Raw genomic sequence first — 15,060 nt, 5'->3', positions numbered from 1 at the left:
TAGATAAGATATTTTCCCATAACAAGCTTGAGGTGACTGCCAATAGACAGTGCCTTCATTTCCAACCCATCTCATTAATGACAGTAAATTGCAATATAGTGGGCCCCATGTTTTTTTTTTTTTTTTCACTTTTTATCGATAAACTCGATCAGGATATCGATGGGACTGTTAGCAAATTCACAGATGATGTGAAGCTGACAGGGGGTAGTTGGGAATCAAAGCGATAGGGGGTTGTCCAGACCCACTTGAATAGGATTGGAACATGGGCAAATGAATGGAGCATAAAGTTTAGCGTTGACAAGTGCATGGTCATTCATTTTAGCTCGAACAACATGCGTTTCTCTTACGAGTTGAATGGTGTAACTATCCCAGATGCAACTAGGTTGACCAATTTGGGAATTTTCTCATTGACGAGCGGATTAGGTGTTCTGAACATTGTTCAGCGGTGGTAAAAAAAATTAATAGAATGCTGTGTTTTATTTTCAAAAAGGTGTCTTCGCATTCTCCTAAAGTCATTCTTCCGCTTTTCCAAGGCTTAGTTCATCCTGGACTGTAGTATGCTGTAAGGTTTTGGAGACCATACCTATGGAGGAACATAGACTTGGTTGTGAAAGGGGTGCAGAAAAGAGCTAAAGCATATCCTCGTTGGCACATGCGGCTTAAGTTATGAAGAGAAACTTAATTTTTTGAATATGTTTACATTGGATGAACGCAGGTGTTGGGGATATATGATCAAAGTGTTCAAAATTTTCAACGGTATGGATTGTAATTTATTAATTCACTGTCAATCAACTGCTTTTATGAGGGGACACCAGTATCGTTTGGTAAGGGACAATTCTAGGTTATGGTGTTACAGGGAATTTTTCTCCAATAGGGTTGTTAATAAATGGAATAGCTTACCCCTGGGGGTAGAAAATTCTAACACATTTAAAAAGAAATATGATAAACATATTGGGGTAAATCGAGTAGCTATCCATACTTAGAATAAGACAACCATAAATACATTTTATGGGCATTGTATAACATTTTGTCATGTGTATATATATTTATAATTTTTGTGATTGCATTTTTAATCGGGTAGCTATATTTTAGTAATATATGACATCCATAGTTGTTACGGGCATCTTTTTCTCAGCCACCTTGTTGGGCATTTTGCCTGTTGTGGCCTTGTATTTTTATAAGATTTATATTAAAACTTGAAAGTTACCATTAACTGACAAGAAGACAGATTGAAATTTTTATTTGGAAAATACTACATGAAGACATAGAAGTATAATTTCACATTGATTATTTCAAAGTATGGTAGAACCGCTATTATCTGGAATAAAATAAGCTGAACCCATTTGTATACAAGATATTTATGCAGAAGTTTAAATAGGGGGCTTCAAAACTAATAGATATCATTTGGGAAGTACAATAGAACCTTATTGTCTCAAAAACTATATTTCAAAGAAAAAAATTCTTTTCATCTGATTGTGTTAAATCATTTTCAACTCTGCCTCAAAGCACTTTTTTTTTATTAACTTTTACATCTCAAATGTCCAAACACAAAGTAAATAGAAGCATAAAATTTTTTTCACATAAATCTGTTTCCCTCCCCCTGCAGATGTGAAAAAAGTTTCCATCTTTATGGCATTTAATTCCAGTTCCTGATGAAGTTACTTTAATCGGTTTAAATTCTCTTTCACATTCTTTATCAATTGCATAGAGAACTCCATCTATGTCACAACATAATCTAAAACAGGAATTCCCAACCTGTACTCATGGAGCCCTTGTGCGCATCCCAAAGGCTCCATGGACACTCCAGGACAATGAGGTGAATAAGTAAATTTGTTAAATAAATAAAAGAAGATTTATTAAGTGCTCTGCCATAGAAATAATAGGCTAAAAAGGCGAGAACCGCTGATCTAAAGCGTTTATTAATTGAATTTTTCAATGAATTTCAATTCATTGACATTTTTTTCATAAATGCGTGCATAAATTGAATCATGTATATTCTGACACATCTCATGCCTATCATTGTACTAACTGTATTTTTTAAAATGATGAAAATAGGTGTTTGATCTTGGTATCGATGGTTCGACGATGAGAAGAATCGCATCATTGAGCCAACAGTGCATTATAAATAGGGCATCCAAAGTTGCTATGTATGTCTTTTTAATGAGATTTTATTGTTGAATTTCTTTCATATTGTACAAGATAAAATGTCAATCAACTTATGTTTTTTTTTATTCGTCATAAAATCCTGTCAAGATTTGATAAAGCTAGAATTATAAAATTAGTATTAATTACTGAACATTGCGTATTCCATTAATTATTTTGTTTTTGCCCTTTCCCTTGTTATTTAGCAAAATTGACTTTTTTCTGTTGCTTCCTTGTCTCAAAATTTTCAGAGACACATAAAAATCACATGTTTTATGTATATATATTTTGTAATAATGTATCACAACCTCTCGGCAAATGGAGATAACTTGTTCCAAAATCAATACTCATTAGCTGGAACTCAATTTCCTATAAGTTTCTGTGGAAATTGAAAATGACTTGTCGTGTTGGTTGGCTTTGGTCTTCTATTCAATCCATTTAATATAATTCTAATTGCGGGCCAAAAATTTGATATATGTTTTGTAAATAAAGGGAAATGTTACAGGAGAGATGTTTAAAGATTTTTTTTAATATGTGTTTCTATGGAGCTTGCTTGTATTATAAAGTTAATATTTCTGTTATTTATTGAAATGGAACTTGGTACTTTATACCTATGTGTGTAGTGTAATGAAAGTACAGCAAATTAATAGTGTTATCCCAATATTGACAAAAATGGGTGTAGTGCTCTTTACGTTTGATATACAGAAATACCTCTCTTTTGTAGGCACCGGCGGAACAAAAAAATTTGTCTGTAAAAGACGGATAACCGTTAAGCAAGGGTTTGGAATGCATACTTTTATTATACAAGGGGGGAAATTATTTTTGGGCTATAAAACGGGTGACTGCATTTAAGGGGTGTCCATTAATAGGGGGATTTTACTGTATTAGCAAAAAAAAATGACAAGGCTGAGATGAGCAAATTCTCAATTAGATGAAGGAGAATTTAAAGCAAGACGATACTGAAGAGGTGTTTTATTTTACACTGTGTACGCAATCCTGTCGGGTTTTGGGGTAAAATAAAAAAGATGTTAATGGTTTGCTATGTAATGTAGGTTTGGTATGCATACGAGTCACTGTGATAGCATTTGTTTCTCCCTTAATGGTCCCAGGTCAATTAATTTCCTTGTCTCATCCATGCAGATTGAAATGATAAGCTATGAGAACATCTGAACTGTGTTAAGTCTGATCCTAAGAGTGGCCACTGAAAACACTCATTAAAGTTTTTTCTAAAAAATTAATTTCATCTATGCATAAGTGTAGTCATGCTTTTACATGGAATAGCTCAAGATTTATCTGATAAAAGAAAGAGGTATACCTAGAAAGTGATTCCAAGGCAAACACAAATTAATCAGGCTCGAGTGACAGCAATTCTAATAATGATTCAGAGAAAAATTCTGCTCACAAGGTGGCATAGTGTATGTCCATGTGTGATCATCCATGTCAACAAAAATGTTTGTTTGCTGAGATAGAAAAAACCTGAGAGAAAAAAAAAATCTTAAGGCGAGACATTCCTCACCGAAAATATCACTATATATTAGTTCATACTCAAAACTGTTTTAATAAAACACATTGTATCATGCTAATTTCTTTACTCAGCTATGAAAAATTGTAAGCAGGAAAATGCTTTTTGAACAGGAAATCTGTGATTTATATATAGTACGAGTTGGAACCACGGAAATAAGTCTGTGAGCAGGATCCACTGCGTTGGCGTATGCAGGGGGGGGGGTTCTAACCCCCCCAAGCCGAGATTATAGTGTTATTTTGCAGGAAAAAACGTAAACCCCCCCTTGAGAAAGTTCTGCGTAGGACTATGATCCACTGTATATAATTATAAAAATCTAGGAACTTTTTTTAAATATTTTTCTGAATGCAATATGTTTTATTTTTCTCAATGAAATATGTTTTTAATTTGTTGTCGATTATTTATGACACTTCTTTTTTTCAGGACGATTGATCCAAAACATTTCGCACCCATTGTTCATGTATCTGCCATCGAGTCTTCTGAATCAAAGCAAGTGAATCTTGTGGCAATCACTTCAGCTGGTAAAAATCTTGCTTGAATTGTTATGGAATATTATTCATATTATAAAACTTTCACACTGTTTCCTGAATATGGTGGAAGAAAAATTTGTTGTAAAGTTATGACAACTTGTTTTTACAGGAGTGAGGTTGTATTTTTCGACGAATGCAGATTCTACAACTACGAGGCCTTATATGCTAACTTTGTTGCATGTTCGAATGCCTCCAGGTTACACTGCCAATTCCATAGGGGATAAACCAACCAATGTTCATCGGGCTCTATATCGTAAAGGTAAGTTCCCCCACCAAGTAATTTCAATTGGTTTATTTAGCAGACTATTTAGTACAGTTTTGCAATAAGTTTAACTCCAATATAACTTGTCTGAATTGTTAAAAGGAATCTTAAAATATGTTTAAGTCAAAGTTTTCACTCAGCCCCAGAACTTTTTCCATATTTTGGTGCTAAAACTTTCCCTTAACAGTTTTTCCCTTCAAGTCAAAATTTTTGGGAATGCAAGAAATCTAAAAAATAGCATTTTTGCAATTTAGCAATATGATTTAGTATTTAGCAATATGATTTAGTATTTAGCAATATGATTTAGTATTTAGCAATATGATTTAGTATTTAGCAATATGATTTAGTATTTAGCAATATGATTTAGTAAAGCAATAGAATTCATCTAGCAATAGAATTCATCATTTAGCAATATAAATTAGCAGATTCATATAGCAGATTCATTTGTCTGCTTGAAAAAAGGGAACTGCTTTCTCATGAAAGTAGGACAAAAAAAAAACCACTAAAAAATCACTGCATTTTTCAAAAGATAATAATCTTTTATACACTTTATTTATAGTTTGTTTAATTTATATGAGTATCATGTATGCGTTCATTTTCATAATACAGTATGTGCATCTAGTTTATTTTTAAATATTCTCATTCAATAATTAAGTTATGATTAAATTATAACATTGTTATAAAGTTTAATCCCATTCACTAATAAAGCTACTCAAGGTGGTTTAAAGTTCCTTTTACTTTCTTTTTTATCAATTGAATCAAATTCTACATAATTTTTTCTTTCAGTTTTTTGTGAGCTAATATATTTTATATGAGGTTCTTTCTTTTAGAAAATACTTATTTTTAGTATCTTCTAAGGCTCAGACTTCATCCAAACAGGTAGAACCTCTCATATGCCTGTTAATTTTTTACAGGCTTCCTTATGTTGGCTTGTTCCATAATAGAAGATCATGATTTTTTGTTTACAACATGCAGCGATTCATTTCTTGCTAGTAACAAATTGGTGGAAACAAATGTGAGTATTATTCATTCTAAAGATGGGGTTATTTCACACCTTTGTAACTTATTGAAAAGTTTAAAAACTTTTTATAAGTTTATTTTAAATTCAGCTTTATATTTTTGCAAACATTATACCCAGAGTTGGGATTTTTACGTCAAAAACTGGTTTAAACTGTCAAAAGCCTAAATGAATGCTTTTGGATAATATTTTGATCATAATAGGTTGATAATATGATTAGTAATTTACTTTTTTGTCCGTTACATTTTATTTTTGACATTAATTTATTATAATAAAACAAAGCATCATATAATTTGCAATTTCAAATATTTTGACATACAAAGAGTCTAGAACAGTATACAATTTTATGGTACATTTTATCTAAACTACTGATTACCTGTGTTCAATTTACTAAGTGAGATAGAGCTGTTTATTCGCAAAATAAGTGGTAGGAGATAACAGGGTTAGGTTTTGACCTCAGAAACTTGATCAGTAAATCAAATCAGTAATCAAAAACTACAATTGCTGCTGACATAAGATTCTGGGAAAAACCTAGTATTTTGAGTACAACATACAGTGGAATGTCTCAATAATGGACACCCTTGGGACAGAAAATTTTGTCCACTAAAGGGGCATATCCATTAATAGCATTAATAGGTGCTAAAATACATGTAAGCCTGTTGATGAAATTCAAAAAGTGTCAGTTAATGGGATGTGTTCACTAATGGAGGTTTTACTGCATGTGCAAATTTTCCACGAGTAGACCTGTCTCCTTCACTTAGGACCTCCAAAATAGAAAAATTGAAAACCACTGTATAGGCCAACTCCAAAAAATTGACACATTTAGGGGGGGGGGGTGTATATTTCTCTGGTGTAAAGGTTATACAGGCTGTTCTTTGAGCCCTGATTCAACCTTTATCTCATCCACCATTCGTCGTAGAGGTGTGGTTTTAATTTTAAGAAATGCTTAAAATATGTTCAGGAATCACTCGTACACCAGTTTCGAGTGTGAAAATACAGTGTGATAAAATTAAAAAAAATTAAAATTTTTATACAGTCCCATGCCCTTAGCTTCTAATCAAAAAGTTGCGGCCCGTCTCTCCTGAGGCCAAGGAAAAAAATTCCACGTTTTCAAGTGCAATATTCACTGAGATATTTGAATTCAAAAATCAAAGAAAAGTTAGGAAAGAATAGTATAAACTAACAGACAGCTTCTTTCCCTCATGTATGCGGTTCTTTACTAACAGTTCTCAGTTTTTAAAATTCAAATATCTCAGCAAATATTGCACTTAGAAATATAGAGGACAAGGGGACCATATATATATTTTTTTATTTTGACAAATTGTATTTTCACTCTCGAAACTTGTACAGTTATTCCTGAACATATTTCAAGCATTTTTAAATGAGAACGATACCTCTACAATAAAAAGTTGATGAGATAAAGGCTGAATTATATATAGGACTTACAGGACACCCTGTATATATCAACTCAAACTATATACAATCAAACTCTAAATATTTTTCGGCCATCACTGGACAAGATGGCAGCAATATTTTTCTAGAGGATCAATGGCTATTGTGTGGTCAAGAAGGCAGGGGTTCAGAACTATTTCTGCCAAGATATACCAGCTGGCCAGCATTCTCAGTCCACAAACTTGCGTACTTATTATGTTTGGATAGATTTTTTTAAAAAACCTTTCACAGTCTGAATTTGGTCCACCAGCTAGAAGTTGTGTTTCCTGCTACGGGGGTGTTGGTAAAACTTTGAATTTTTTCCTCAAAAACTAACTCGTACTTGAGCCAACCAATATAGGAGAATATCCCAAATATATGGGAATGAATTTCGGATATTGTGGCGAAGCAAACTTAGGAAAGAAAAATTGGTTGTCTCTGTCAGGAAACTTACCATAGACAGTCTTCTTATAAATCAGTCCACAGAAAATTAATTTTTAAATGAAAATTGCGTATTTCATTTTAACATTTTATGCATTGTGTAATCATTAAAAAAATCCTTATATATGGCATTTGTGTTTTCTTTCAAGAACATTATAAGCAACATTGTTTTGGAAGTCTAACAAGAACTGTATTCGGATAAAAATTTGCTTAGAATGTGTCTGGTGTTTCTTGTTGTGATCATTAAATGTTTCATCAGCAATGTGCTCCCAGTGTATATGTTACTACCAAAGCTTGAAATCGGCCAGTTCGCAAACTGGCCATTCCAGTTGACCCGGCCAATGTCTGAATTTTGGAGTGGCCCCTATATATCTATCCCTAAGATATCAATATTCTGATTCCTTTGATTGTTAGGGTTGCCATAGATAGCCATAATTGTCACAAAAAAATATGCCAACATTACGATTTTGACCCTGAATTATAGGGCTTATTGTATAAGGGCCGGCAAAAGTCAAATTCTTAGAAAGCCTGGCCATTTCAAATGAACTGGCTGATTGCGAGCTTTGGCAGTAACATATATATATATAATATATGGCTTTTTGTTATTCAAATTTTCAGGCTGGACTTGGCTTGGATGGTCATGTGTGGGCGTTAGCAGAAATTCCATCGATGAGTTTAGCAAAAAGTCGGTGGGAAAAACCTTCAGTGGAGGTTGCTTCAATGACTGATCCCCCATCGCTCATTACACAGCATAGTGAAAGTCCCAGACAGTTTGTGGTACTTTCTACTCAGGTTAGAGGAGAAATATTCTTTCAATGATTAACAGGCTTCTGTATGAATTTGTGTTAATTCAATATTTTACACAATAGCTAATTTTTTTTTCTTTCCTTCAGGGAACTTCAATTTTGACCAAACCAAGGCCTGTGGATCAATTTAGAAGACTGCTGTTGGCAAGCAAAGGCAGTGATAATGAAACAGTGAAAGCTTTTTTCAGAATACATGGTGTGAGTAGGAGACATTTCTTAAAATTGGTTTGATGAAACATATTTGATGAAATTCATTTTTTCAGATGTCTGTCAGTCAAAATGCACTGATATACACTGACTTCACCTCACATTTACGTCATTTGTCTTAAAAATGATTTTAATTTTTCAATTACATTTTGGACGAAACTGGCAAGTTTTTGATGCTTCATCTTTGAAAGGGAAATGTTTCCCAGTGAAAGGGGCATTGGGGGAGAGGAATAGATAAAGAACAGGGGTGATCAATATTTAAGGGACATTCTTGTATTTTCTTGAGTGCTCTGATTTTTTTTTATGCTAGTGATTCAGCATCGGCAGAAATTTATAAAATTATGATTGTTGAATACTTAGATTATAGTCATTTAATTTTGATAAAACTTAGTTGCCTCATTATTTTAACAGTCATGATATCCAGTATGCACTTACATTTATTTTTTATAAATTAATATTTTGAGGGGAGATATATCACTTCAACCACATTGAAATATACTCCTACTGATGAATTCACGTGCAATAATGCACTAAAAGCATGTTACTTAGAATTAATTTCAATTTTCTCCAGAATATTCTAGTGTGAAGAATATTTTGTAATCAAAATTACTCACTTAAAAATGGAATATTGCATCTGTATAATTTTTGGCATCATTCTACTGTGTGTCTGAAACCATTCAAGGGTGATTTTCTTTTTATTATTTCAGGAGGCACAGGCTTGTGCGATGTGCTTGATTCTAGCTTGCGACCAAAGTCCTCAGAACCAACAAGTAAGTGGTCATAGTTTAAAATGTTACTTTTACAGCCTATTTTTCTTTTGTATTTTTCAAAATTTATTGTGCTTTTGTTGAACGCAGCTTTTTATACATGCATTTGTTACTAGTACTAGTAAACTAAATTATAAGTAATACAAAGTAATATTATGTGTTAGATTTTTAATTTAATATATATCAGGTGCTTATATGCAATCAAGCCAAATATATGAAATTTTTTCAGTAATAATTATTTTCCCTAGATCATGCTGGAGTTTAATCAATTAAACATTTTTCGTTACAAAATCATCATGGGTAATAGAACTTAGAGATGAATAGCAACCAAAACCAGGCACTAAAAAAAAACAATAATTTTGATGTTTCAGGGTAGGGTCTATCAATGTTTTTCATGAAAAGAATTTTGTGATACGCCTTGATCTAATTGTAGTGCTATTGATCATTCTGATTCACCAATGTTAATTTATTAATCTAAATGTATAATTTTGATTGGAAATTAGTCGTTTATTTGGAGAACTCTGATTCAATGTAGCATTTCATTTAATCCTTATCTTCCTTATTTCTGCAGGTCTCAGAATGGGCTACAAGAGCTTTCTTTGTACATGGTGGTAATGTGAATGTTCAGATGAACATGACGACTGGTGGAGAGGGTGATAGTGGACTCGATACGCTGTCAGTTATGGAGCCGTCTCGTAATCCGAGTACTATCTCTTTATTATATATTAATATCACAATCTCTTTCCATATTCAACTAACAGCATAATCTTGTATCAGCTGTTTAGGACTTTCTTGTTATTTAACACCATAAGTGAAAAGATCAAAAACTGCTGATCAGTTCACATTAATCTTTTTCTCTGGTCACAATCAACACATTCATATTCTTTTAATATTTGTTATGTGAAGACTTCAGCAAGAGTTCTCTATTTTTTAAAATTATTTTCCTGCACATAATTTTGCAATCTTCTGAGATTTTTCAATTGTATCTTAGGTTCAGTGTAGCTCACTTTTGAACATTTAGTCATATGACTTCTGAATGCAAATGCATTGCATTCGCAGGTGTTCCTGATTTTGTGGACCAGGCACTGTTATACATGATTAGCTGCACTCAAAAATTGACATTTATGAGCTCACCTCGCATCGATAAAAGCCTCTTATTTTAGCATTGCTAAGTCCAGACATTTTGTAAAGTGGATTTTTCAATGAAACACTCTTCCCTATACCCCTTAGTTTGTACCTGCTGAAAATCGGAAGAAAGCCTACTTCATTAAAAAGGATGGGGCATTTTGAGGGGGATTTAATGATTTGTAATTCCTGCTTAAATGGCTAACCCTTTAAGTGGCACAGCAGAAATCACTAAACTTCCTTGAAAATTCTGATTTTCAGCATGTGTACACTAACATGAATTTAAGGAAAAGTAGAGAAAAATCAACTTTACAAATATCTAAAATAAGAGACATTTAACCACTTTACGATCGAGAACGTAGTATTGTGTCCAAATGCCAATGGAATAAATTCAAACAAATTCTCTCAATTTTCTTTTCTCTCTCTTCACCTCTGCAAAACTTTATAGTAACCCTATCAACTGAAGTTCCTTTTTCTTTCCCTCTGTATACTCCTGTTAATGATTTTTTTTCCCACACAGGTAATGTATCTTTTTATTATATTCATGTAATTGTGAGAGAGAACAGGTAGGGGGTGGGTTATAAAATAAATCTACATCGTACCTACTCTCTTATCTACTTATCAATTATGCTGTTTTCCTTTCATTTGTTTTTTCCCTTTTACTTTTTCCCCTTTTCCTTTTTCTAACGTTTGTTTAGGTTAGGATACCATATTTATTGCTAATTCTTCAAATAGGGATCATTCGAATTTCTTGCCAATAGCTTGTAAGCGAATGCGCCTCTTATTTCCTAGGGGCTGTCAATGCTTCTTAAAGTATTAATGGTTTTGGATTTTTTCTTTTGACTTAACCTTTGTTTTGTATATTATAACAGCTTGGGCAAGCACTCCTGCACAAAGGGATATTTCCCAACTGCATGGTAAGTTCTTTTTTGTTCAATTTAATTAGATTTGATCATTTTGTAGGTTTTGTTTGATTATTACAAATACAACACATACACTGCCGTCCTACACCTAAAAAAGACATCTAAAAAAACTAAGAAATCAGATACCGCCAATTTCCTTAGGATTTTAAGTTTTTTTGTTATGCGACTAATTTCTTTAGTGTTTTTTTACTATTTCTAAACAATATACTACCTCCATACTTAGGAATAATTTCGGGTAGTTCACCAACATTACTTAGCTGGAAAAACGTGAAAATGAAAAAAAATTGGCATACACCTTTTAGGCTAAAGAGAGCTATATACTCCGAGATAAGGGTTCTGTGGTGATAGATTTCTCTCCTGTTCTTGAGGAAATACGGTCAGTTAAGAAAAATATTGTGTTGTATGTATCTGATGTTCGTCTAGAACACCTTTCACTTCGATTCATTGGTGGTCGAGGGTTTGTGCACCTCTCAGGGTTTAAGCTAAGATTGCATTTTTCGCAAAATACGAAAGAGAATCTTAGAATGTGAAAGAAGTAATAGCTACTTTTTCAAAAATGTGTACAGGAGGTACAAAACGAGTAGACATCCAACCATAAATTATTAGCATTATAGCATTTTGTTAAAGCTTTTCCCCTCATTTTTGCTTTTTTGTGAAAGGAATTTTTTGCCCAGCTTAAACCCTGGCACCTGTATGAATGAGAAAAAATGTTAAAGTGTTGTGTTTATTGATTCAAAAAGTGTGATTTTGAAGAAAAAAAGATTGGCAAATTCTTGCTTTTCCTTCCATCGTCTTTTCCATTTACAAACTTAATTGTTGGAGTTCTTAACAAGTGTAGACTGTATTAAAAAACCATAATTTTTCTTCATTTCCACCAAATTTTAAGTAAATAAAGCAAATTGTCTCCTTAATTTTGTGAAAATTGGTCACCAATGAGAAGGCATTTCTTTTCTTTTAGGGGTCTACAGTCCTGTACGCCCACCCATGATGTCACCTCCAAGGAATACTGGTATATTCAGTCCATTGGTTAATCAACCTGCTCATTTCGAAAACGAGAATACAGGTCTCGGAACTGAAATTTCGTTTTCATCTAAACATGATGGACTATACTTGTATTATTCTCGAATCATGAGGTAATAATCGAAAGTGTATTTTTCATATCGGTTAACTTTTAGAAACCAGCGATCATGCACATGGGGTTGGTTGAAGAGACAATGAATTGCTTTGGAGGTTTTTTTTAATAGTGTTTGTTTTTGTGTTGTATGTTAATTGTTATAAGAAATGCCCTGAAATTTATTTATCGTTAATATTGATCTCTAGATAGTCTCATTCTAATCTTTTTAGAGCTAGATCTTGCTGTATATTCAATACTACTGTGCTTGAAATAATTACATAGAATGATTAGAAAACAATTGTTTTAATTTTTGAAATAGTTTAATATAGAAAAAATATAATAGATATGCAAAATCATTTGAGGAAATTTTGTTTTCAGGCCATTGTGGAACATGAAGGTCATCACCATAGAAGAAATCCCATTCCATAATCCACCTCAGACTCTAGTGAGTTATTAAGAAATTACGTTTTTGATGAAATTTTATTTCATGTTACAGGAAAACAATAAAAATATGAACAGAATGTTATGAAATTATATTGACGGCCTAGTTCAAAAAGGCATATCAGAGTTGATCCTCAATCAGTTTCATACAAAGTGAATTATTAACATGCACATATCTCAAAACATTTGAACTGGAGTTGTCCATATGTTCAATCTGTTCTGCCCCAAAGCAGAATATGCAGAACAATCAGTGTTACTGCAGAATTTTAAGGAAATTGTAAGAAACACTATTATATAGTGATTTTTACTGTAGAACATTTCCAGTCAGCCAAGGGCTTGTTGCAGAACAATTATATGATTATTATATATTAATTTTTATGCTCAGAAATAATGTTTGAATATATCCATCATGCTAAAAAAATTTTCTTTGTTTTTGGCTGCTTCTAAAAAAGTTTGGCTATCACAGCGACCTACAATGAAATCTGTCTCGAATGTAATCAAAAGATAGTCATGTGGAGATTATTAAGTTTCTGATGTGCACCTTTAATTACACAGAAAATTGTTTTGGTCACTTGATCTGTTTCATGTAGGTTTCACTGTAATTAGCTGCATGGATTGAAAATTTTGGCATAGTAATAACATCATATCCATGTTTGTTATAAGCAGGTCTGCCTGTATTATGTTTGTGAAATTGAATTCAGTAAAATTTAATATTAAATACACTTATGGTGGTGTCCTTTTTTTATGCAGGTACTATTTAAAAAATATCACATTCTGATCAGTTAGTTCACCAGTCATCTGGGTATGATGTCTATGTAGCCATCATGATCCTATGCCATAGCTGCCAAGTTCCAGGACAATTAGCCGAGATTTTAACCGTGATTGTAAAAAATTAGTACTTTTGAAATGAAAATTCCCAAAGAATTTATTCAAAAAAAAGTTTCTTTTGTTTTTAATTAGCAAAATAACACAGGCATGAGCATTTTTTTTAATAGTGTACTTCATACATGCTCTCGTGGCACTTGTCCAGATCACTTAATTAAGTGACCCGCATCATGTTTTTGAATTAGCAAAGTGGCCCGCATTCTCCTAAAGGTTGAATACCCTTGATGTAAATTGTCGCCATTGCATCAAATCACAAAAAAAATTAATGTTTTTAGAAAAAAAGACAAAATTTGTTAAACAGTCAGTGTTGATTCAGCCTTTCGACATCCGAAATTGGCGAGATGGCTTGCATATGCGCTGACTATATCCTGGCTTGGGCTTGATGCGTTTTTTTTTTTTTTGTTAGCTTGATTTGATTAGAAAGGAGAAATGACAGATAATTTAACCTACTAGTTAGTGATAATTGGTGTCGGGGTGCTGCTCAGCGACGGCATGTACGATGTCACAGTTTTGCAAAGGGGAAAAATCCTTACAATTTTACTTTTGTTAATGAAAAATCTCTACATCGTTTTCAAAAATCCCTTTTTATATTTATTTTTGTGAGGAATTTAGATCCATGCAAAAATCTCCCTAATTCTTATTTTCAAAAGATGGCAGCTATGCTGTACCATCATGCTGAAGTATCCAGATGAGTGGCTAAATTCATTTACAGATTTCTGTCCATCTTTAAAATGTCATAATTCATAAAGAAGAATACCCCTGAAAAAATCTGGGGAGGAAAATCACCAGGAATAATTTTTTCCCCTCGCTATTACCATTAGAGTATACCATTAGCGTTGGTAATTTATTGTGTTTCAAATCAGGCAAAAATAATTCCAGTTTTCTAAATAATTAAAATTCTTTTTTTATTTCTTGATAGGTATATAGCACTGTCCCTGGAAAAGACCTGACAGAATTTTTCTTGCAACTGAAAGCACTTAAGGAATTCATGCAGCGTCACTATGTTTACTTTAATAATGCTACTAATGAAAGGTAACTACTGTCTGCTATCGTTTATATCCTCAAAGTCTGATTTGATTTGGAATTACTGAAAAAATAATCTAATATGATTGGGATGAGACCATGTTTGTAAATTGAAATTTCTGTACAATCGAACATGTATCAATCAAAAATCCATTAATATCTGCATCTCAAATTAGAAAAAGCCTCTCTGCTGAGAGCAGGCAGACCTTCAACACAATACTTGCATAGCATGAGAATTCAGGCACTTGCATTTCCACTTAAAACATGCTACAGCACCAGCATAACACAAAACAAGCATGATTCTGACAACATAAATAGGTCGGGACCGTGCATACACACACAACACGTTTCTGCATGTACAAATTTGTAAGAAATTCCCCATAGGAATGTTTACAATATGCATGTATAGAGAAGTAGTGGTAT

At 32.9% G+C, this 15,060-nt stretch overlaps 1 protein-coding gene across 1 annotated transcript in view; it reads left to right on the top strand.

Annotated features, from left to right (window-relative positions):
* The window catches only part of Nup154 (nuclear pore complex protein Nup154), a 57,675-nt gene that overhangs the window by 9,737 nt on the left and 32,878 nt on the right, over positions 1-15,060 (top strand). The window contains exons 10-21 of the mRNA XM_089237874.1: positions 2,056-2,147; positions 4,088-4,185; positions 4,304-4,453; positions 5,371-5,471; positions 7,965-8,138; positions 8,240-8,350; positions 9,067-9,129; positions 9,698-9,830; positions 11,124-11,168; positions 12,133-12,307; positions 12,667-12,733; positions 14,534-14,646. Coding sequence (XP_089094000.1) covers positions 2,056-2,147; positions 4,088-4,185; positions 4,304-4,453; positions 5,371-5,471; positions 7,965-8,138; positions 8,240-8,350; positions 9,067-9,129; positions 9,698-9,830; positions 11,124-11,168; positions 12,133-12,307; positions 12,667-12,733; positions 14,534-14,646 — 1,322 coding nt within the window. The remainder of the gene's footprint in view (positions 1-2,055; positions 2,148-4,087; positions 4,186-4,303; positions 4,454-5,370; positions 5,472-7,964; positions 8,139-8,239; positions 8,351-9,066; positions 9,130-9,697; positions 9,831-11,123; positions 11,169-12,132; positions 12,308-12,666; positions 12,734-14,533; positions 14,647-15,060) is intronic.

The sequence above is a fragment of the Pholcus phalangioides genome, unplaced genomic scaffold (assembly GCF_987345545.1).
Source record: "Pholcus phalangioides strain wild (caught in Gottingen) unplaced genomic scaffold, Ppha-v1.0 ptg000010l_1, whole genome shotgun sequence".
Taxonomy (NCBI): domain Eukaryota; kingdom Metazoa; phylum Arthropoda; class Arachnida; order Araneae; family Pholcidae; genus Pholcus; species Pholcus phalangioides.
Note: the sequence above shows the minus strand (reverse complement) of the source record. Positions and strands in the feature narration are given on the sequence as shown.